This window comes from Haliaeetus albicilla, chromosome 4 (genome assembly GCF_947461875.1).
Source record: "Haliaeetus albicilla chromosome 4, bHalAlb1.1, whole genome shotgun sequence".
NCBI lineage: Eukaryota > Metazoa > Chordata > Aves > Accipitriformes > Accipitridae > Haliaeetus > Haliaeetus albicilla.
Genome location: NC_091486.1, coordinates 1,728,707 through 1,750,304, shown reverse-complemented (window position 1 = coordinate 1,750,304; position 21,598 = coordinate 1,728,707). Strand labels below are relative to the sequence as shown.

General features: G+C 48.0%; 1 protein-coding gene and 2 long non-coding RNA genes across 4 annotated transcripts in view; all 3 read left to right on the top strand.

Annotated features, from left to right (window-relative positions):
- The first annotated feature begins 8,129 nt into the window (after positions 1-8,129).
- On the top strand, positions 8,130-13,436 carry LOC138685020 (uncharacterized). Its single transcript, XR_011324242.1, has 3 exons — positions 8,130-8,347; positions 10,525-10,702; positions 10,930-13,436. It is a non-coding gene; the product is annotated as an uncharacterized lncRNA (long non-coding RNA).
- Positions 13,437-14,566: 1,130 nt separating this feature from the next.
- Positions 14,567-20,148, top strand: LOC138685019 (uncharacterized). The gene is made up of 3 exons (XR_011324241.1): positions 14,567-16,676; positions 18,024-18,266; positions 19,738-20,148. It is a non-coding gene; the product is annotated as an uncharacterized lncRNA (long non-coding RNA).
- Positions 20,149-20,312: 164 nt separating this feature from the next.
- Positions 20,313-21,598, top strand: part of KCNJ3 (potassium inwardly rectifying channel subfamily J member 3) — a 58,521-nt gene continuing 57,235 nt past the window's right edge. Inside the window, exon 1 of one of the 2 annotated variants that reach the window (XM_069780619.1) lies at positions 20,313-21,125. In XM_069780619.1, coding sequence (XP_069636720.1) covers positions 20,448-21,125 — 678 coding nt within the window. In that variant the 5' untranslated portion in view covers positions 20,313-20,447. The remainder of the gene's footprint in view (positions 21,126-21,598) is intronic. The other variant, XM_069780618.1, reaches the window with a different exon arrangement.

The following is a 21,598-nucleotide window of genomic DNA, read 5'->3' as shown; positions in this document are numbered from 1 at the left end:
AGGGTGGTGGGGGTTAGTGAGGATATATTGGATAGTGTGGGACTTGAGCATGATGTAACTGGTATGGAATAAGGGCTGGAGGATGTGCTGGTTTTGGCTGGGATAGAGTTAATTTTCTTCATAGTAGCTAGCACTTTCCTGGAGAGGGCTGAACACCTGCCTGCCCATGGGAAGTGGGGAATGAATTCCTTGTTTTGCTTTGCTTGTGTGCGCGGCTTTTGCTTTACCTATTAAACTGTCTTTATCTCAGACCATGATTTTTCTCACTTTTACCCTTCCAATTCTCTCCCCATCCCACCTGGTGATTCTCACCGATCGGCAAGATCAACACCTTGCAGGCTTTCCTTGCAGTTAATCTGTTCCTCGAGCAACTCCTGTGCAATCTGCATTTTTACCCCTATGGCCATTCTTTCTCGCTCGCACCGCTGTGGGCTGCCCGAGGCCAAGGTGAGGGGCTCCCTGTGCGCTGGCCAAGCACCCAGCAAACCTCAGGCTGACCCAGCTTACACAGGCATCAAGAAAATACAATGAAATCGGGTAAATTAATGAGTAAGAGATGCAGAAGCAACTAAAATACTTATAAGGAGGCATGTTACTGGAGGCTATCTTGGTACCCGGCAGGATTAGCTTCAGGAAAAAAGTGCTTAAAGTATAAGTGAGAGCGATAGAGCCCTGGACTTGGCGACTGGGAGAAAATCTGTAGCAGAAGCTGGGAAAGGACTTTTTCCTTTTGTGTGTGTACTTGTGCCTATGTGCATACCCTGTGTTTGCCTTCCTGGGAGCTATTGCATGGGACATTTACAAGTTCTGCTTCATCTGCATGGACTAATAGCTTGGGAGCAGCCCTCAATGTCTGGTCATGGTTTTGTAATGTTGGCAGGGTTTGATTTTGGGGTTGGGGTTTTTTTTCTGCCCTCCCCCCCCCCCCCCAAGTTTCTAGCCCTAAAATTTATTTTTAACAATTTTTTTTGCATGATTCCTTTTTTTTTTTTTTTTTTTTAGATGATATACTGGCTAGGCCCCTGGTAATGCTTCATGAGTCTAACATGATTGTGATAAGGAAACAAAAGAGGCATGCCTTAGGTAAATTAAGAGCTTATATATCTATTAATGATGCCATTATTATTGTCTCTCCTAAAAATAGAACTGGATCCTACTCCTTTGGTTCTGCCTCAGAGGGAACTTTTTGAATAAAAATGAGGCTAATAAGCACATCCAAGCAAAGAGGCGTGCATGTTTTGCACAAATTTGGCTTTGTTGTGGAAGTAAAATGCTCTTTCTTTCTCCCTCCCTGCTTTGCCTTTCGGTGAAGGGAGCCTTCTCTGCCTGTTGCCCTCCCGTCTCTGGGTAGCTGAGCTCCCTTCGAGGAGACTGGTGCATGTTTAATGCCATTTGGTTTGGTTTGCTGTCCGGCCCATCTGCGTCACTCCCTTATTTCTGTCATTCTTCCTCATCAATATTTCCTCAGTAAATAACCACAGATCTCTTTCAAATTGCTCAGGGGCTATAATAAAAAATAGCAACCCGCTATCTTCAGGAGCAAAACACAATGTGTTTCCACAGCTGCAGCCACGCGTGCTCCCAAATTCTTCAGGAACCTTTTCCCGGTGTGCTGCCGCAGGAGATGCAGACGGGCTGGTTTCAGCCTGCACCGACGCAGCAGCCTCTCCATCCCCTGCCCGCGGCGAGGCTCCCGGCACCGCTGCCGGCACTAACTGCCGGCACTGCTGCTCCAGCTACGACTTCCACGTCCATGAAAGCGATGCTGAGGAATCCGGGCGTGCAAAAGGAAATATGCCTCCCCGGGGCTGAGCATTAGCGTGAGAGAAAATTGCTTAATAACTTCCTCCATGGCGTAACTCTTCATTTGCAGAACGCGGAGCAGAATTCCCGTTGCCGCTCGTGTGCCCGTCAGGCTGAAGCACCACTTTTCCCTAAGCAGTTCCCAAGAAAAAGATCAAATTAGTATGTTTACTTTCTATTTACACATAATTCTGGATGTAAAGCTGTAGTTAAAAAACACGTGGGTGTTGTTTTTCGCTTTCTGTTTAACGAGGTCTGTTGGCCCAGTGCCGGTCTCACTGAAGTCACTGGAAGATTTATCGTTTTATCATTGGATTTAATGAGATCTGCATTTCAGCACTGTGAAGCATCTGAGACAAAATTGCCCTTTTAATCTGTTACTAAAGCTGGAAATACAATTTGCATATGCTTAAAATCGAGGACTAAATCCAAACCCTGCTGTCACTCCGGGGTGACAGCCACATCCGACCGGGATGGAGCAGGCGATGGCTTCAGCCAGCGCTGCCGGGTCGTGGTAGTTTTGTGGCACAAGCACGAGAGATGCTGAAGTGTGGTGGGAGGGCAAGGGTTAAAGGGTGAAATTTGGAAATAAAGGGTGCAGGAGCTGGGGCACCGTGACAATTCTCTGTGTTTGTGATGCCGCATAACAGCCCTATGCCTGCAGCGAATGGTCTTTTATAGGTCCAGATGAGCATAAGGTGATTTTTGTGATGATACACCAGAAGCTTCTTTCTGTTATGAAATGAAGATTGTCTGCTGTCTGGAAAGTAAGCTATATCAAGAGTGGGAGGGATACATCGTTCAAAGTTTAACATGAGTATTTATTAATTTCTTTACAGCCTGTTTTCCTAAGAAAGCGAGGCTTCCTTGGGTTCCCATCGTTCCCACCCATGTTGCCTGGGCTTTGCCACTCCACCTGCTGCTCCCTATCCTCGGCTCAGCTTGGCTCACGCTCGATGGGAAAACAGAGTTTCCACCAAGTTGGCTGAAAAACTGTGGGGATCGGAATTTGCCTTTGTGCTTGAAGGTAAGAGCCTATTTACCACCTTCTTGGCCATCTTTAAATTGCCCAAATCTTGTTCGTTGCCTACAAGTGCCAGCAAATCCATTGCCCGTTGTGATGAGATGCTGTCCTGTGCAAAGGTAAACTCTTCCCATGCACCAATATGAAACTGCTCATTGTAAAACATCAAGTGGACTTATAAATACAGGATACTTAAAAATACTGACTGTTGTTATAATTCTGCAGAAGTTACAGGGTCCACTGTGTTCAGAACAGCCCCGTGACACTAAATTTGATGTGAGGAAGCAGTGTTACCAGCATGCTTGGTACAGGAGAAATCAGACACTGCAGCAATGGCTTGGAAAAGATCAATACCAAAGGACAAGCATTTCCCTAAATAACCATGTATTGCAACAGCACTGGCACCAGTCAGACTTAGAAGATTTAATTAGCAGAGGTAAGTGGTGGGGGAATTTTCATGTTTGTAGTTTTAACTTTTGTTTGTTTGTTTGTTTTGCATCTCCTCTCCAATCTCTCTTTCTATCCTACATGTCCATTGCTATTGTGTGTCACAAGCTGCCAGGAGCTCTGCTTGGTTTGGGAGGGCCACAGCACTGTGGTGCAGTGGAGTATCCTTGGTATGCACATGTCTAAAATCACCCAGCTTTTAAGAAATGTAAAGCTGTCCTGGCCACCAGTGATCTCTCATCAGGCAGACCGAAAGCAGTTGAACTGGTGAGTGTTTCATTCTGGAGTCAGTAGTTCAACATGGTAACGTGGGTTTTGAATAAATGTGAATATAAATAAATCTAAGCAAGTCATGTTAAAAAAAACCAAAACAAAACAAACAAAAAACCCAAACCCAACTTCTCAATAACTTTGAAAGGAAAAGGGAGAAATTTTGTATGAGAAAACTGTTAGAGCCAAAGAGCTGGTTGCACACATCAGTTTGAAGTTTCCAGACCAACACCAGCAGGTAAGCCGGTCAGATGAGGAAACCTGCTTCTTCCAAATGCACGTGCGTTGCTCCAGGGACAGAAATGCCAGCTGGCCTCCGATGTAGTATCTGGTTTTCACATCAGAGTTATCCTTTCATCTAATCTGTTGATGCAGTCCTAATTCCTGCCTTGCCATAATAGCTAGCAGTCATTTATTTTATCTAAAAAGTGTTATTTCTTTGCAAAGACAGCCTGAATATTAAATACAGGAATTATATTTCTCTGGAGAGTAAATGAATTAAATTCCAGGTTCATCCAGGAAGGATGGAATCCCACCACTCCTGCTCAAACCCTGGGCAATCTGTAACAAACCCAGGCGTTGATTCACCAAGGGCTTACTTGATTTATGGTGTATTTTCATGCAAAAAAACCCCCTGTTTTTCATTGGCTTTCCTCTCTCAGGGCCTCCTGGAGATGTAGTGACTTTGGGACCAATATTGCTGAGGGCTGTGGGGCAGTTTGCGTATTCACCCCCTCCCTGGTTTAAAGGGGTTGCTACATCAGTTAGAGCCTCCGATTCGGGTGGTCAGAAATGACTGTGAACACCATCATACCCACTTTGTGGCATTTCCCCTGTTACTTACATTGTGCTTTCTTGTGTCCTGAAAAAAGGAAAGGGGATGTGCATGATAATTAAAGTAAATTGGCCCACTATAATGTGAACAAAAGAGAAAGGTTAAAAGAGTCAAGTGAGGTTGAACAGAATTTGTCTTTGGTATCCCTGACCCCTGGTTACAATAGAAAAGAAGTCCTTTATGGTTCTGGGGGTCCTTTAATTCTTCCTGACGGGACTCAGAGCATTAGTTATGCTTTGTATTCATATTTTATTTTGTATACACACTGGCATTATTCATTGGAATTTATTTTGAAGGTCAAACTAAAGCTGAGGGAATCTGCTAATGTTAACTGTTGCAGGTGACGCGCTTCGCTTTCAGCGAATTCAGAGATAAGTGGTCTTATGAATACTGCATGAAAACACCTCTGGTAATGGCTTTTAAATGATTTAATTTTGAAAAACAGCAGAGTGTAGCAGAAGAACAGCGTTGCCTACATAGGAAGCCAGCTCGGCAGCGCAGGACCCTCGGTCGTGGTGCTCCTGCAGCTGCAGCCCCCAGAGGCAGGGGGTCCAGCAGAGCATCCCCCCTCCGCGGGACGAGCCGCTCACCCCCGGGGCTTTGCTATCCAGATCCAGTAGGCAAAGATTTAATGCTGTAGCAGGGCTTTCCCTTCCACGGGAAGAGCTGTTAGTATGTGAAGATTCATACGAAGTTGGCGTAGTCAGGCTGTGAAGACCAGCAGCACCGAGCCCAGCAGCGGTGCTGATCGTACGCGCTCATTTGTCAGCGTTCGACTTCGAGCTGTTTACTTTCTATTTCAGCCTGTAGTGCAGTATTAATGAAGAGAAGTAAATTGCGTATTTGGTCTGGCACCAAGCTCTGAAATTCCCATTAAATATTGCTCTTGGCGTTTGAGCGATTCGCATTAGTGCTGCGGGCGCTGGGTGGAAGCCAGGCTTCGGGTACAAATCCTCCGGCACTGGGTCTGCTGGGTTGAGTCTCAGCAGCACCCTGGGTGTCTCTGGCCATTTACCCAGCTGCTAAAAGCAAACGGTAGTGCTGCCTTCCCATAGAGACTGGCAGATTTTTAGGCGAGAAGGGATCATTATAGTAAAGGTCAGGCTAAGCCAATATAGTGTACGCCGGAGGGCATCAGCCCATTTTTCCTGTGTTTGAGTAAAATGCATTTTAAAAAGGAATCAGCTCTTGATTTGGAGAAGTCTGGCGCTTCAGTCGGAAGACTGTTGCAGTAAGAAATCGCCCTCAGTCCCACGGGGGAGCTTATTCACTGCAGCAGTGTTCTTCTGAACGCTTCTTAGGAAAAGTGGCACTCTCAGCGTATAATACTCCAAAACTATTCTTGCAACAGATGAGTACATTTTAAATTATATTCCCCTCATTTGTGTGGAGACTGTGCAGAGAGCCTTTTTTCCCCCTCACATTGTGTTTGCAAGTGATCTTGAGACAGTCCAAACATCTCTAACTCCCGAGTCCCCGTGTCCTGCTCGGTTTAGCTGCTTCTGAGATCTTACAAATCTTCACATGGCTATGCCATTATAACAAGCTAGGTAAAAGTTCCTCCTTTTGTCAAAGAAACGCTGCGACTCAATTACATGGATTTAAAGTCAGCCTAGGCAGGGTCGGTCCCCCGGGTGAAGCGGAGGTAGTTCAGCAGCCTGGGTTATCTCCCCGTTGAGCCCAGCCGTCCTCAGCCCACCCGTGGAGGAGGTGGGGATGCTCTGCAAGTCCCACTTGGCTTTACTTTTGGGGCTGTGCTTTTTGCATTATTGGTGGCGGTGGTGGTCATAAAATGGGCACGCCGCAGCAGGATTCATGGCGCCGGGTGCTAAAACGGGAATGGCGAGGAGCAGCCCCGCGGTACATGGCATTCCCCTGCGCTGTCCCGAGTGGCTTGCCCAGCCCTTCCTTGCCAGGGTAAGGCAGGTTTCTTTTAAAAAAAAGTTCAAGCAAGTGAAAATGCTGAGCCTCTTCCTTCTGCCAGAGACAGCAGCAACAGTAATTAGTCACACCGTCCTGAGTGGGCACCAACTGCTCTCTTCAAGGAGGGCTGCAGGTCCCTGTATGTTTTTCCATGGCAGTGCTCGGGTTCCCCCAGGCGCTTTGGGGTCCTTTCTTCATTCCCCCTTGCCTGGCTGTATTCCCCTCCAGCGGTTCCTCCTGCAGCCCCGGGAGCACACCACGGCATCCTGGAGAGCCGGGCATCCCCCGGGCTGCTGGCACCGGCAACCGGTCAAGTCGCTTCGGAGCTCTGCTGATCCGTGGGACTCCAGCCGCTCCGCTCCAGCGGCGGAGGGACTCGGGGTGCAGCCTCAGGGGAGCGGATCCTGCTGAACCCACAAAAAGGCATTGCCCAGATCTCACCTTTTTTTCCCCGAGCAAAACAGAGCTGCGCCAGGCAGCCCGTCAGGTAGGGTGACACCGGCAAAGCGCTCGGTGACAGGTTTCTGAAAGGGAGACAGCATTGTGATTGCAGATCTCCACTGAGACAAATGGCAATGGGATTGAAATATCATTTTGATTTCAAATCTGTGATAAGGGCTTCCAACAGACTGTTAATTATTTTAATGTTAGAAAGGCCTTTCCACTTTGTACGTGCAATGAATTTGATGCGATGAAATATGACAGCTCGTGGCAGACTGGGTCTTTTCTTTGATGCCAGAAACAAACCCATTCATTTTGTTTTCCCTCCTTTAGAGAAGTATTACCGGAATTTCTGAATGGCAAGCCCAGTTAGGTGCTGCTGTGCCTTTCGGGTGTGCCAAGGGAGGTCTCGGGGCTGCGGGTGCCCATGCTCTGCCTCGCTGCCTCAGGTGGCTTTTTGGACACCCTGGGGTTTTTCAGAAGTATCGCCACTTCGATGCTTTAGAGGTCTGATGTCTTTCTTGCAGGCTTTTTAATATTCTAGTCAAACTGACTTTTTTTCTGCTCGTTTCTGTTGGCTCGGGTTGATGCATTACAGTGTCATTTGGTGAAGTGCTGCGACTAGGGTCGATAAAGCCCTTGTTTGAACACATCAAATGCAATACAGTGCAAAGAACTACAAAAGATCACATCACCAGATATTTTAAATAGGGCTCTCAAAATACTTTTGACCTCAATTCCTCTGTCTTAAGCTCCAGCCTGTAAAGTTAGGGCAAGATAAAATCTGTTTGCCTCCCAGGGATTTGGTAAAAGCCAATTAGCTTTTATGAAGTACTCCGATAACATAGTGACAGGCGTGACAGAGGAACATGGGGGGAAATTTATAGTTTTCTGTCTGGAATAAAGTTTGAGTTATGTGCAACAAATAAAGCCTGGGGCAAGACATTGAACAGGAAGGGACAAAAGCACTGGAGAAAATGCTGCACAAAAAGCTGCACAGAAAGCCAGGAGTGGGGAAAAAAATGTCATGGGGTCTTATAATTAAAACCGGCACCGTACTCCTGCAGGTAGAGGAGGGGGAGCAAACTCATGCTGCATAAGCAAGTTCAGTTCTGGCATTTTTGAATGAAGGGCTTAATTTTGTGACGGCGTTAGGGATATGCACCAGATCCCATCTCCCTGGGGACGCAGTTCCCACTGCCCCCTGCGAGGGCGGGCATGGGGACCCTCAGCACCCCCCACATCCCACCGGGACTCTGGACAAGCGACTTCCCATGTGTTTTACTGGCTTTTATCAGCATAGCCCCTGTCCCATCATGGGACAAGGAGCTGGAAGGAGTTTTCCAGGACATACTCGGCAGCCGGTGTCCTTGGCGGAGGGGATGCTGGGGGGGCTGCTCAGCACCGGCAGCTGCAGGGCACTAAGCTGTAATACACACGCACCTGCAAACTCTCCCGGCTTAACCCTCGGTAAATATCTCAAGAACAGACACAAATTGTTCACTGTGGTGGTTTTTTTTCTTTTCCCGTGCTTGACACAGTTTGAATGCACTGTCACAGCGGAAACAGTCACAGTCCTCATGTTCCTGTGCCAAACCTTGCAGGTAAGCAGCATGAAGGATTTAAGCAGGTAAATAAATAAATAAGCTTCCCAGGAATGTATTATACAAAATTGTATATTTTCCTAATTATTTTTTTCAGAAAATGTTCCACTTAGGCTTTTTTTTTTTTTCTTTTCTTTCTAAATGGATTACCTCCAGTGGACACTTAGCATCACCAATCTTTAATCGTATCGGTTAAAATTGTCTGAGTGACGAAGCAACTGAAAACTGTTGACAGGACATGCTGGCAGGTTAAATAACAGGGCTCTGGACTGAACACAGAGACGGTAAATGCAGCGATTGGCACCGAGCCGTGCTGGGCAGCTGGAAGCCGGGAGCTCAGGTCCCCGGATAACCTGTGGGATGCACCCCCTGCCCTGGCAGCCCACTGGGCAAGTGGTTTGGTAGAACTGGGAGGCAGTCTTTTCTTGAAGGTGGAGCAGGACCTGTTTTCTGGGGTGTTTTTTCTAAAGTCAGGAGGCAGTTGCAAGGACACTTGTAGTTACTTGTGGTTTTCTGACAGTGACACTTTTAATGACAGCCGGGGTGCCACCGCGCAGTGCTGCAGCTCTCCCAGCGCTCGGAGGCAGCAGGGACTTGCTGCGGCTGCACTGCCATTACTGCTTCCACTTGTGTCTGTTTTACTGTAAACTTACCCTTAAATCTGCCATAAAATGTCATACTAGTTTTTAGTCTGACATTTTGTCCTTGGGAATGCTAACAGAAGGTATTGAGGAAGGCAAAAAGGGAGCTGGGAGATGCTGTAAGAGAAATGTCTGCAGGAATATTTTGAGCAGCCTAAATCTACACTGGAGGAGAAAGACTTTTGCACAGTCGTAAGGAAAAGCTTGCTAAGATTAATAATGAATCCCCTCAGCAATAGCCTAAGGGAGCAGCAGTTCCAATACAATTTCTTCCACGACTGGTGGACTTGACTGCCAGCAGATAAAACCCACTACTTTTCAAGTGGTAAACTGAGGCACAGTGTGTAAGGTTCACTGCCTTTAGAAATGCATCCCAAAGGTGGGTTACACACGGAGCCTGCCAGGCTGAGAAATGCTGAAAAACATCTATTAGCTATAAATTAAACATGGGAGGCTTAAGTTGAAGCATTGCTATTATGTTAAACTGAGCACGATCTGGAGGAAAGCCATGCCTTGAATCAGATACAATGGAAATGGGCAGCTTCTTCATCTTGAATTAAGTTGCTAAGTTTAGTACAGATATCTGCTAACCAGCGCCGGCCCATGCTCTTTCTCAAGCTGCTCTAAGATCAGGTTTTCAACCGTGTTTAGCCTGACCGATTTTTCTGGATATTTGGATTCTGTTCCTGATCCTGACTTAAGACCAGAACAGAGGAGATCAGGGATGGGGCGGTGGCAAAGCAGGCAGGTTACAGCCTGGATGCATTAAAGCCAGGAAAGATACAGAGAAGCAGAACAGAGATTTTCCTGCAAAAAAGGATGACCCCTCCTCTTCCCCCCGCACAGCAGTTGTGGTCCCAGGAGAGAACACACATGCGCTCCCTATGAAGAATACATATATTTTTTAATGTTTTGGCAAGTTTAGTGCATGTGTGATTTTTGCTCTGGCTGTGAGGAATAAGGGGGGGAGTGCCCCGACACTGACCTAGCAAGGGTCCCATCCTTTCTTGCTGGCACCCCTCCTTGCAATCCATGGGAGCGCTGCAGCCCAAACAGCTCCTTTAATTCAAGAAATCCGACTTAGGACAGAGCCTAACTTTCTCCACAAAGCTCAGGCTTTTTTCTCCCCTCCTTCCTGCAAACTTTTCAAAGAAGCCTGCCCCATGCCCAGATTCACATCCGCTTCTCTCCCAGATTTCAGGAACAAATAAAACTTTCTTCTAGAGACCTAGACTAGTTTATTTAAGATGTGACGGGAAGAGAATAATTTCCAGACCTGTCTGTGCTGACATTTCAAGCAGAAATAATTGGGTATATTTTTAGCTGCCTACATTCCAGTAGAAACAGAACTAACTACACATTTTCAAAAGTTGTGAGTTCATCTGGGGAAAAATTAATGATTCAAGACTTCAGATAGGAAGCTCATAAAAGCCTACAAATGACCTAGGGTCAGCTCTCCGGCACTGTAACTTTGAAAACACATTTATAAAGGAAGTCAAAGAGCTGGAAACACACACGCTTTTTTCTCTCTTTTAGCCTGTGTGAATCTTTCTGTTCTGTCAAATGTCACTGCTATGTCTTGCAAACTTCAGTACGAGCGGTGGAAGGGTTGCGGGGAGCACAGGAGTCCAGCAGCCTCAGCAGGAATGGGAGGCATGGCAAATAGATCAAAAATAACAGTCGTCACAGCCTGATGCTGTTACATATTGGATAGGTTTTGTTGCACGGATTTTAGCCTTTAATTTAAAGAGCGGGTGTGTCGGGAGTCGAGGCGGCTCAGACTGGGAGTAATAGCAGGTAGCACGTAGGCACATCCTTAGGGCCCTCAGTATGGAGGGCTGGTGGCAGGTAAATGGAAATGAGAACGTGTACCTTTTTCACAAGGACTCCCTTACTCGCTGATCCCAACCTCAAAACCCCATTCCCATCCCTCTGCCTCAGCACCTCCATGTAAACCTCCGTATGGCCCACGCAGGCTTGTGCACGGCTGCTGCAGCACCCGCTGTCAACCCCTGCCCTCGGTGGCATCCTCTCCCTGCCCCAAATCCTGCTGATGGACGTGGTCTGGGAATCAAAACTGGAAAGCTGGAAAAAACGTCTTTAGGTATGTATTTTATATGTGGTTACATGCATGCCCGTGTGTGTGTAGTTTGGGTATGTACCTTAAAAACCGCCGGAGAATGAAACAAATCCAGCCTTCTACGTTTATTTAGCTGTCACGAATGGATGCATAAGTGTAACCTCATGTCTGGAAAAACAGACAGGTGACCCAAAGCGGTGGGACAGTAACTAATGACAAGGACGAGGTTACTCATGCCAGACAGCCCAGCTCACTGGGAGTAACTGGGGCCTGTGCAAACCATTTTTATTTGGCCAAATACAAAAGTCGCCTTTGGAAGTGAGGGCTGTGGGGAATGCCTGCGGACTGAGAGCAGGGTTCAGCGTGGGAACACAAATTGGGCGACGGGAGTCTCTTTGCTCAAAGGGCTCGAGACACCCAGGCATCAGTGGGCTGTTCGTCTGAAACCGCTGAAGGGCACTGCACGTGTTGTAACAGGAACGGGTGGGATTTGCGGAGGTCACTGGCGGTCCTCCTTTCTTTAATGGAATACAAGCTCTTGTAATACACTCTTCTTAGTAGGGCTTTAAAATATTCCAATAATATTTAATCTCATGCAAATTGAGGCTAGATACCCCTTCTTTTTTCTGTAGATGGCTGTTCATCGTATGATCTAATTTAGCTGATGGGGTATAATAGCTAATTACTATTCAGGAGTCCGTCTGCCTCCCTCAGCAGACCCCACGCCCGTGCAGCACTCCTGCCCTTGGGTCAAACCCCAGGGATAATTGGAGGCAGTTACTGACCGCGGTGCTCGGAGCAGTGCTACTACATGGGAGAAGAGCAGATACTGTTTTTGGGTTCTCTCATTCATTACCTGGTGGTGCCATATGCTGTACCACTTGATTTAATGTTCTGGAGGAATGCGCAGCCCTCTGTGTTAGGCTGTGATTGCTTCTTTAACTGCCAGGCTGGAGACACCTTGACTTAGCGTTGAAACCAAAAGCCTTGCAATAGGGCACATCCTTCCAGGTCTCCTGGACGTTCAGTGAATAGCAGCATACAAATTGACCTTGCAGAGTCTGAAAAGAAGGAAGCAGTGCAAGGGAAGGCTGGTGCTGATGTTGCCAATAGAAGTGTTCAAAAGTGGATCACTCTTTAAAAAAAAAAAAAAAACACAAAAATAATCAATAGCTGCAGTTGCCAATCTATATTAATGCTGCACAGTTTGTCTTAGCTTTTCGCCTTTCATTTGATTCACTGCAAGAGCTTTTGCTCTAATACTAGAACAAGTTATTTTTTCTGTTCTTGCCTTCACTGCAGTATGTTGATTTAATTAAGGTATTTTTTTCAAGAGTTGGTGGAAGAAGAAGGCAAGACAAGCTGAAACACTGTGACAGAGCAGACCTCTCTCATTCACTCCAGGGATGAGTACAATACAAAGCAGACAGTAGGCGATTTTGGTTTCTTTAATTAAGACTAATTTACTGGAAGAAAAATACGCAGTGCAGTGACCGCTGCCACACTGCTCGGGGCTCCTGCCCTCCCGCAGGAGCAGAGATCCTGTTATCGCCTTCTTACACTATTTTTTGTATTTGCTCTTTGCATCGGTTTTGTCCCAGAGGTCCCATAACCATCTCTCAGGCTCTTCTCATTGTCTGTGTGCTTCCCTGCATCGTGGGGTCTCCTCAAGGTTGCTTGTCTTTACACTGAAACTGAAACCATGGAAAAACATGAGGAGAGGAGAGGAGAGACGAGACCTACAATGATCATCTGGTCCAACTGCCTGACCTCTTCAGGTCAAAATACTAAAATACTTTTTTTTTTTTTTTTTCCACTCATCATCACATCTTTGGAGCAGGGAAAGAACAATCTCCAAAGGGTTTTTGTTGGCTTTTGAGTTTTGTTTTTTTTTTTTGTTGGCTTGTTGGTTAGTTGGGTTATTTTTGCTTTCTTCTGGGGACTTTTTTTCCTAAGGAAACCCCAGGTCTTTATTAAGTTACTTCTATTTTTTCTGCCTCTGCCAGGACTTGTTTTCTCCATGGGGAGAAGAAAGAGCTGAAAGCAGGGATGTTTCCAGCCATTGCCAAGGAATGAATGGGCTGCTCCCCCGGCAGCAGAGGGTGCTGGGGCTGGCAGGGGCGCGGGGGGAGCAGCCGCTAGCAGGGCAGAGGGGTCCCATCTTTGGGACCTTCTTTATGATGGAAAGGGAAAAGAGCAACATGAAAAAAAATGGGACTCCCAGTTAACTGCTGGTGGGACTGTCCCTGCGGGTCCATTTCCAGGAGCCTGGCAGCTGCCCTCCCTGACAGGCTTTATTTATGGACCGGGCAGGTCAGTGCTCTTTGCTGAGTCGCAGCCTGCAGGTCGGACCGCAGGAGGGAAAATGTTTTCCAGCCCCAGTAACAACTTCTGAGAGCAACAGCATTTTATTGTCATGATTTACACTTGTTTTATAGGAAAAATGGGGAAAATGCTAGTTTGCTAATAGCACAGATGGGAAATTTAGACTACTTGAGTGCTTGTCTTGAGCTAATAGCCATTTATTCTCCATAGAAAAAGACATTTGCTGCATTCCTGCTTTAACTGTTTATCTGAAATGAAGACTGATTTCATTTTCTGATCAACACAGCCATATTTTTCTACAACTTGCCAGCTTTACCTCTGCATTTTGGTGAAATATTGCTCTAAACTTGAGTTAGTTATAAGTATATGCCTTGCTGTCCTTCTTTTATGGGACTATTGTAGTCACTCTTTCCTTTCACTGTGTCAGTTTGAAGGTGATTATTCCACCCCAGGTCTAGTACTTTGAATTTCTTCTTACTGAATTTCACTTTTTTTTTTTAAATTCCAAATTATTATTTCAGTTTGTCAAAACATTTTAAGTTCTAGTTTTGTCCTCACTCTTCTTACACTGCCTCCACGTTTGGTATTGTCTGTAAATTTAATAACCCTGCTTATACCTTCTTCATCGGTGGCTTGACCTGGAACCAAGAGAAGCTGCTGCAGACACTCGGTTATTAATCTCTCCAGTCCAGCCCTGAGCCTCTAAATCTCAGTAGAGACACCGGCTGCAGCTTTTCAAGAACTTGCACAAAAGACACTGCACTTTTTACAGGAAAGAAAATATTTCAGAAACCATAATGGCTGTCAAAAAAATCCATTGGTGATATTGTAGTTTTGGTTTATGAGGCAGGTTAAGTACAGTGCACTGCAAGAAATATGGATCCAGTGATGCTTTCTGGTAATTAGTGTATGTACATCCAGTGCAGCATCTTCCCAGAGCAATTCCTTCTTATTCCTTAGTGAGTGTTCTGGCACCACTTCTACCCTGAACTATTTTGAGTTAAAAATGTGAAAAAAAACCCCAACATCTGTGTGAGACTCGTGTACATCAGGGCAGGACATAGCGGTTCCCACCACCAGGCACCCTGTGCTCTCGTGGTGTAAATATTCATATGCAGGGAGGAGCAGGAGAAACGGGATTTGGTAACAATTCTCCCCAAGGCTGACAGAGCATCCAGCCCTTGTGCCTTGGGGCAATGACTGGAGATGGCGTCTGTGTGCCTCCTCCTCCGGGATAGATCTTCATTGAACTTCCCCTGTTGCTCATTGAACCCAGGTATATTTTTAGCTTCCCCGATGCCTTGTGAGGAGTCTCACAGGGCAGAAAGGGTTAGCATATGCAGCATGTGAAGAAACACTTCATTTTTATTTCCCCCCGCTTTGGATGTTGGTCTATGTGTGACCTCATGAGAACAGAGCAGCAAATGGGCATCGATCATTAAAGCAGAGGTTCCTAAGTGCCAATGCAAATACACGCACTGCAATCAAATCAATAGCTCTGACGATCTATTCAAGGCAACCTAATGCCTCCTCCAGCCAAATAACACTGCCCTCTTAATGGAGGAAATCCGTCCTCGGTGAGGGGAGCCTTGGCACAGCCAGCAGCTCATTTAAAACCTGCAAAAAGAGCATGAAAGCAGCATGGATGGGGAAAAAGCCTCCGCATTGGAAAAAGTATTCTTTTGGTCAAGACCATATTTTGACCAATATTTTTACCATATTGGTCAAGACAAATTTTTAGGTTTTTTTCATATTAAAAGTGAGATAGGAGAGAATATTGGGCTACGACATGTGTATGTGGGCCATGCTGGGGCTCTGCTGTGAGCTGTGGGACACTGTTGGTCTTCTCCAGCGGCTGCAGCAAAGGCTGCCTCAGCTCCGCACCCCCCGCTGCTGCTGCCGGGCTCCCTGCCTTGTCCGTTTGCCAGCCATTAGCTTCTGCCTTCCAAAAGGAAAATTCAAGGAATAAACCAGACCTGTGCGGGATGCAAAGAAAGCAGCGATCATCGTGTCAGGGTACCTGTGTTTCTCAGAAAAAAATGTTTCATTTGGCTTCTCAGCCCAGCAGAAACTGGATAAAAATGTTCTAAATTTGGAAAGTGAACACAAGGCATTCTGAATTTGCCAGGTTTTACCAGTAATCGTAAAGCTGACATTAGCTTCAGAATAGCAGGGGAAAAAAAAAAGTTTGTGTCCATTTGCATTTGACAGCTCAAAGTCTTGAAGCCTGATGTTGCTACAAATTAGTTGGACATAAATCAGAAGTAACTCCTCCACAGTCAGCAGAATTGCAAGCACCTGAAAGCAGGCCGGACGGCTGGGGGGAGCGGGGGGTCTGCGTGCCGTCAGGGCAGCACGGTCCTGCCGGGCCCCTGAGAACAACTCCCTGCTTCTCCAAAATGAACTGTGTAAGCAAGTAAGTGAATTAATGTTAGCTGTGACCTGTATTTTAGAAGATAAGGAGATGTCGGTTGAACTCGCCGTGCCGTGCTGGCAGTTCCTGGCTGTGCTGCTGTTACAGTGGTTTTCTGCTTCGTGGGGAAGAAGCGAGACATAAAGTGCAGTGCCTGTCCTGAGGAAAAGGCTTAGAAACGTGGCCCTGGGCGGCAGCTGGAGATGCCAACGGTGGAGGGAATATCCTGCTCCTTCCCAGAGCTCTTTAAGAACCAGCAGTATGCATCTCCTTCTGCACTTTCCTGCTTCGGGTGAAGTCAGTGGCCCAGGACTTGAAAAGGGTCAGAGCTTCACTTCCAGTTTTCCTTCTCAGCCTTCGGATATACCAAACGTTCAAACAGATGAACGTGACCGGGATGATCATGACCGTGTGGTTAAGTTGAACATCACAGTCCAGAAGGGTCTTCTCAGGTAGGCCACCGTAATATTTCATGACACTTGTGCTTATATTTGGCATCCTCTTTCACCACATGGGTTTTTCTTTGGATTTACCCAGTACTTCCTGCAAAAACGGAAAGAAATTCATTACTGCAGTGCACCGATGCAAAACACCGTCCCTGCAGCAGGGCATCTGGGACCATGCCCCGGGTATCTGTTGCAGGTGGCACCCCACTGTGGCTAGCAGGCTGTTGTGTTTGTGAGTTTGATTTTCAGGTGCGAGGCAGAGCTCAAGGCTGTTAATGCTGGCAGAGAGCGTGCCGGGAGGCAAGAGGGCACTTGCGGCGGTTGTAGCGATTCACAGAAGCGTAAAGGCTCTGACGTAACTGGTGTCGACCTCTAACAGAACTAACGCTGAACGCTGCCGTGACTAGTGCCACAGGACATGGAGGTCAGTCCCGGCTGGCCGCGGTCACCCTCAGGTGTAGCCAGGTAGCCACTCGGGACACAGAAATTCAGCTAACTGCACAGGTCGTTAGCTGTCTTTCTGATTTTGGTGTGCATTTGCTTATGAACTAATTTGATGATTCATGGTGGAATTTTCTGTTCTGCAACCCAAGAACATTCAGAATCTCAATTTGAATTTGAATTGGAAATCCCCACATGGGTTTCCTGAGTGGCTTTGCATCCAAATGAGTGTTTCATTCCACTGCCAGGCATCATTGCGTCCTCCCATCCCGGTGGCAGGACTGTTTGTATCAATGGCACACCTAATTGCTGAGAAAAAAAACAACTAGCTTGTGGTTTGGATGGGGAAAAGTGTGTTCTGGGTTTTTCCTTCCTACCTCTGTAGCTGCTGAGATCTGGGTTAAACGGAGAAGCGGGCATGAAGTGCATGCCATCATGGACATCAGAAGGAATTAGAGGTTAAGCCACAGTTAGTTCCTGGGTGTTTTGTCTTTGTCCCGCAGCTACAGCATAATGAAATTAGCAGGGACTTCCATCAGTTCTGGGCTCCTGGCTGGGAGAAAATAACTCTTTCCAGGGCTTTCTTGAGAGCAGGGTGCTCTTGTCACCAAGATCATTCGTATGATGGAGAACATTCTTCTAATGTCTATCATTTTCCTTTCCACTCGCATTATTTCCTTACCTCACCACGGATGACAGAACAAGCACATTGTCAATCTGCTTGTCTCCCCAAAAGCAGTAATAATTTTTATTTTAATTTCAGTAATTAGAAGGAAATAGCTCCCCTTAGACTGTTGTAGTTCTGTAACCATAACATTGCGATGAATAACATAAAATCTTTGCCAACTTCTAGCCTACAGACGGGAAGGAAGAGGCAAGAGAGGCCAGCCTGAGAAAGCAGGGAGGGCTGTAGGAAGAAAAAAGAAATACCCGAGTACAGGAGACGGGGAGCTGGAGAGGAGCAGCCAGCCTCTGACCCGGGAGGATTCAGGTAGGGTCACACCGCTTAGCCATAGCTTGGGATGAACTCCACCCAGGATTTGTATTAACTGCAGGGGAAAATTAACAGACATCGTACATTGCAGGAAGAAAAGTAAGGTAAGGGACCCGAGAAAAATAATTGTGAATAGAAAATAGCAAAGCAAGACTCATTTTGGCAAAAGTAAATTCATTGTGCAGCAAAAAAAAAAATCTGAAACAAATGCTGTGGCAGGGAAGATCCTGGGAAACTAAATGCTGAGGAAGGTGAAGCGATACTGGTTAGAAAATTAGGTATGGTTGTGCTTTATAACACAGCTAACACCTGACAATGCAACTTTTCTCTGCGTAGCCTCTTGGCGCACTGTCACGGAGCAGACGGCATGTGCCGGTGGGCACCTGCCCCCAGAGCAGCAGGACGAGGAGGAGGAGGAGGAGTGGGTGAGGAGCAAGGGATCCTGGCTACGGGTCTGACTCTGCAGAGAATCCCCAGGACACACGGAAAGGAGAAAACACCTACAGCTTCCCGGCAGGAAAATGGAAGGGTCATCAGGGAAACACAACAGCAGCACGGCTTGCTAAAGAAAAACAACAGGTGGGAAAACATGGTTAGGTTTGCATAAGCTATTATAAAACTCTATTAAAGTTATTACAGAAAAGAAATGTGAGGAAGAGACAGAAAAATTAGGGTATTACAAACAGCCTGACAGTAACGAGGATGATGGAAATTAAACCGCATCTGTTTGGGCGACTGAAATAAGGTTTATAATAAGGGACCAAGCACTTGATGGGTGCCTGGGCGCTGGCACTGTGCCTTTGCCTTTCCTGGGGTATGCCCTGCTGCTGCCAGGCAGGGTCACCCCATGCCACGGAGTTAGGGGCTTTTTTTCCACTTTGCCTCGTTAGCTGATTTTTTAAATCTTTTTCCGTGACTGCTCATTAACAAGGAGCTGCCAAGTCCGTGTCTCCTGGCTAGCTGGCAGCTCAGATAACCAGGCAAGCTAAACCACACCAAAATCTAGTTATTGCTTATACCATGCAAGTTCTCCTTCAGTATTTCTGCAAGGTAATTTTACAAACCCCTCTTAAAATCAAACGTTTAAACTACATTATTCCAAGCTTCCTCAGTGCATGGCCTTTTCAAACACACAAGATACATGTTCCCAGTCGAAGGGAACTTCCCACACATCGCTGGTGAGGGCTCAGAGCCCGGCCGGTGCCACGGCCAGCGGGATTGCCATGACCTGCTTCTGGCCCTGCTGCTCAACTCAGGTCTGCCCTAACCTCAATTGCTTTGTCTCTCCACTAGATTGTCCCCTTCTTTTTCTTTTTTTAATAATTTAAAAATTCCCAGGCCAAACATCCACCATACCCTAGATAAACTGTCCGGGTTTGGGGTTTTTTTTTCCTGCTCTCCATTTGAAAACGTGTACTTGTCTGAATTTTTGGGGCCGACCATTCCACCTTGCCCCCAGCCCTGGGCAGGGGCTGTGCTTTGCAGCTCTCTGCGACGGGAAAGGGTCTTGCTGCTGTTTTCCCGTTCTCTCACCTTCCCGTGGCCGCTCTCCAGCACCCCTCTCAGCCGCATCTCTTTTGAACGATGGACACGAGGATGGGACACAACATCCCCTTTGCACTCCTGTAATGGCGAAGCGCAGAGATAATGAGACATTCCCACTCCTGCTTTTGCCTGCAAGCGTCCATCGTGTGAGACTTTCTGATCACAACAGAATTTCCCCGTACTTCTGCCCAAGCCCTTCTCAGCCCTGGGCTCCCGAGCAGGGAGCACGGTGTGCCTTCATCCCACCCGCCCTCACAGCCGGCTCCGTTTCACCAGTCTGCTCCTTGAACCACAAGGTATTTTCCATAAACGCATATTTTCCGTAAACCTGAGCTGATGAGCTGCTACACTCCCCTCCTTTGATGCCTCACAAAAAGTTGCTGATGGGCTATTCGGTTATTTTGCCTGCGCTCATCGCCTGTGGCAAAGTCTGTAATTATGCTGTTTACTCTTCTCAAGAGCATGGTTGTCTTCCGTGCTTTTGAAACATGCCCGCTATTTTCAGGGTGATGAAAAACGGCTGTCAGCGACCGAGAAATACTCAAATCCACCGATTTTAACACTCCCCCGTGCTAGCCACCTTGAACCCACGCGACCTCTACGTGGAAAACGTGCCCGGCGGTACAGCTGCATCGCCAAGCTTTCCCACAGAGACACGAGGGGAAATTTTCAGCCTTCCGCGCGTTATTTCAGGCGGTTGAGTTTGCAGAATTTTTTCGCTCTTCCTAACGGGTGTTTTGAATCCCCTTAACTATCCCTGCCGACGACAGGTCAGTCGTCCTTTTTTGGGGGGGGACGGGACACGACACCCCCCTCCTCAGCAACTGAGGGCCGCAGAGCCCCCGCCGCGTGCTCTTCGCGGCGTTCAAGGCTTCTGAAATTAAAAGAAATATAAAACGAAGCACGAAGGCGATCTCCCCCCGCAGCTGCCCTCACAGACAGGTCGGGCGGGAGCCGCAGCACGGCGCGGAGGAAGAAGCGCGGAGGGACACGGGGGTGAGGCGCGGCCCTGAGGGGAGAGAGGGGCGGAGCGCGGAGAGAAGGCGGGCGGGCGGGCGGTGCCCTGCCCGGGGCCGCGCCGCCCCTGCCGCCGGCTCCGCGTGGGTGGCGGCCGCGCAGAGCGGTGCCTCCGCGCCCGCAGAGCGGCGGCGGCGGCGGCGCCGGGCCGGGGCCGGGGCCGGGGCCGGGCTGTGCCGTACCGGGGCGGAGCGGAGCATGTCGGCGCTGCGGCGGAAGCTGGGGGACGAGTACCAGGTGGTGAGCACCTCGGCCAGCGGCGGGGGGCTGCCGCCTCCCCGGGCGGCCCCGCGGGGAAAGAGGCAGCGGTTCGTGGACAAGAACGGGCGGTGCAACGTGCAGCACGGGAACCTGGGCGGCGAGACCAGCAGGTACCTGTCGGACCTCTTCACCACCCTGGTGGACCTCAAGTGGCGCTGGAACCTCTTCATCTTCATCCTCACCTACACCGTGGCCTGGCTCTTCATGGCCTCCATGTGGTGGGTGATCGCCTACATGCGGGGGGACCTGAACAAGGCGCACGACGACAGCTACACCCCCTGCGTGGCCAACGTCTACAACTTCCCCTCCGCCTTCCTCTTCTTCATCGAGACCGAGGCCACCATCGGCTACGGGTACCGCTACATCACGGACAAATGCCCCGAGGGCATCATCCTCTTCCTCTTCCAGTCCATCCTGGGCTCCATCGTGGATGCCTTCCTCATCGGCTGCATGTTCATCAAGATGTCCCAGCCCAAGAAGAGGGCCGAGACCCTGATGTTCAGCGAGCACGCCGCCATCTCCATGCGGGACGGCAAGCTCACCCTCATGTTCAGGGTGGGCAACCTCCGCAACAGCCACATGGTCTCCGCGCAGATCCGCTGCAAGCTTCTCAAAGTAAGTGCCGTCCCGCCACATGTGCCCCCTCCGGCCCCTCTGAGCACCGTTTCGGCAGGAGAGCTTCGCCAACCCTCGCTCCTACCCGGGGCTGCCCCCATCTCCCTGCCACGCTCTTTAGGCTCAGCCGTTGGGCACCAGATTTACTCTCAGCCCTCTGAATTACCAGCAGCCTTGTAGGGTAATATTTATATTCAACACTGGCTTTACACGCGTAGTTATAGATTTCTACGAAATGCTACGTTTCTCTGGCAAGTAAATACTTTGTAGCTTGAATTCCTTGGTGTGCATTTTAAAAGAAAGCTGCTTGCCCTTCTGGCATATTTCTGTGCTTTCGGGCAACAGTGAGTCCAGTCAGGCAGAACTTTATTTATACAGTGCGTGAACTTCATGGGAAGCAGAATGCCAGGGCTGGATATTTAAAAATTGTGCTAATGGCCCCGTGCGTCCAGGGAAAAATTGAGTGTTTATTT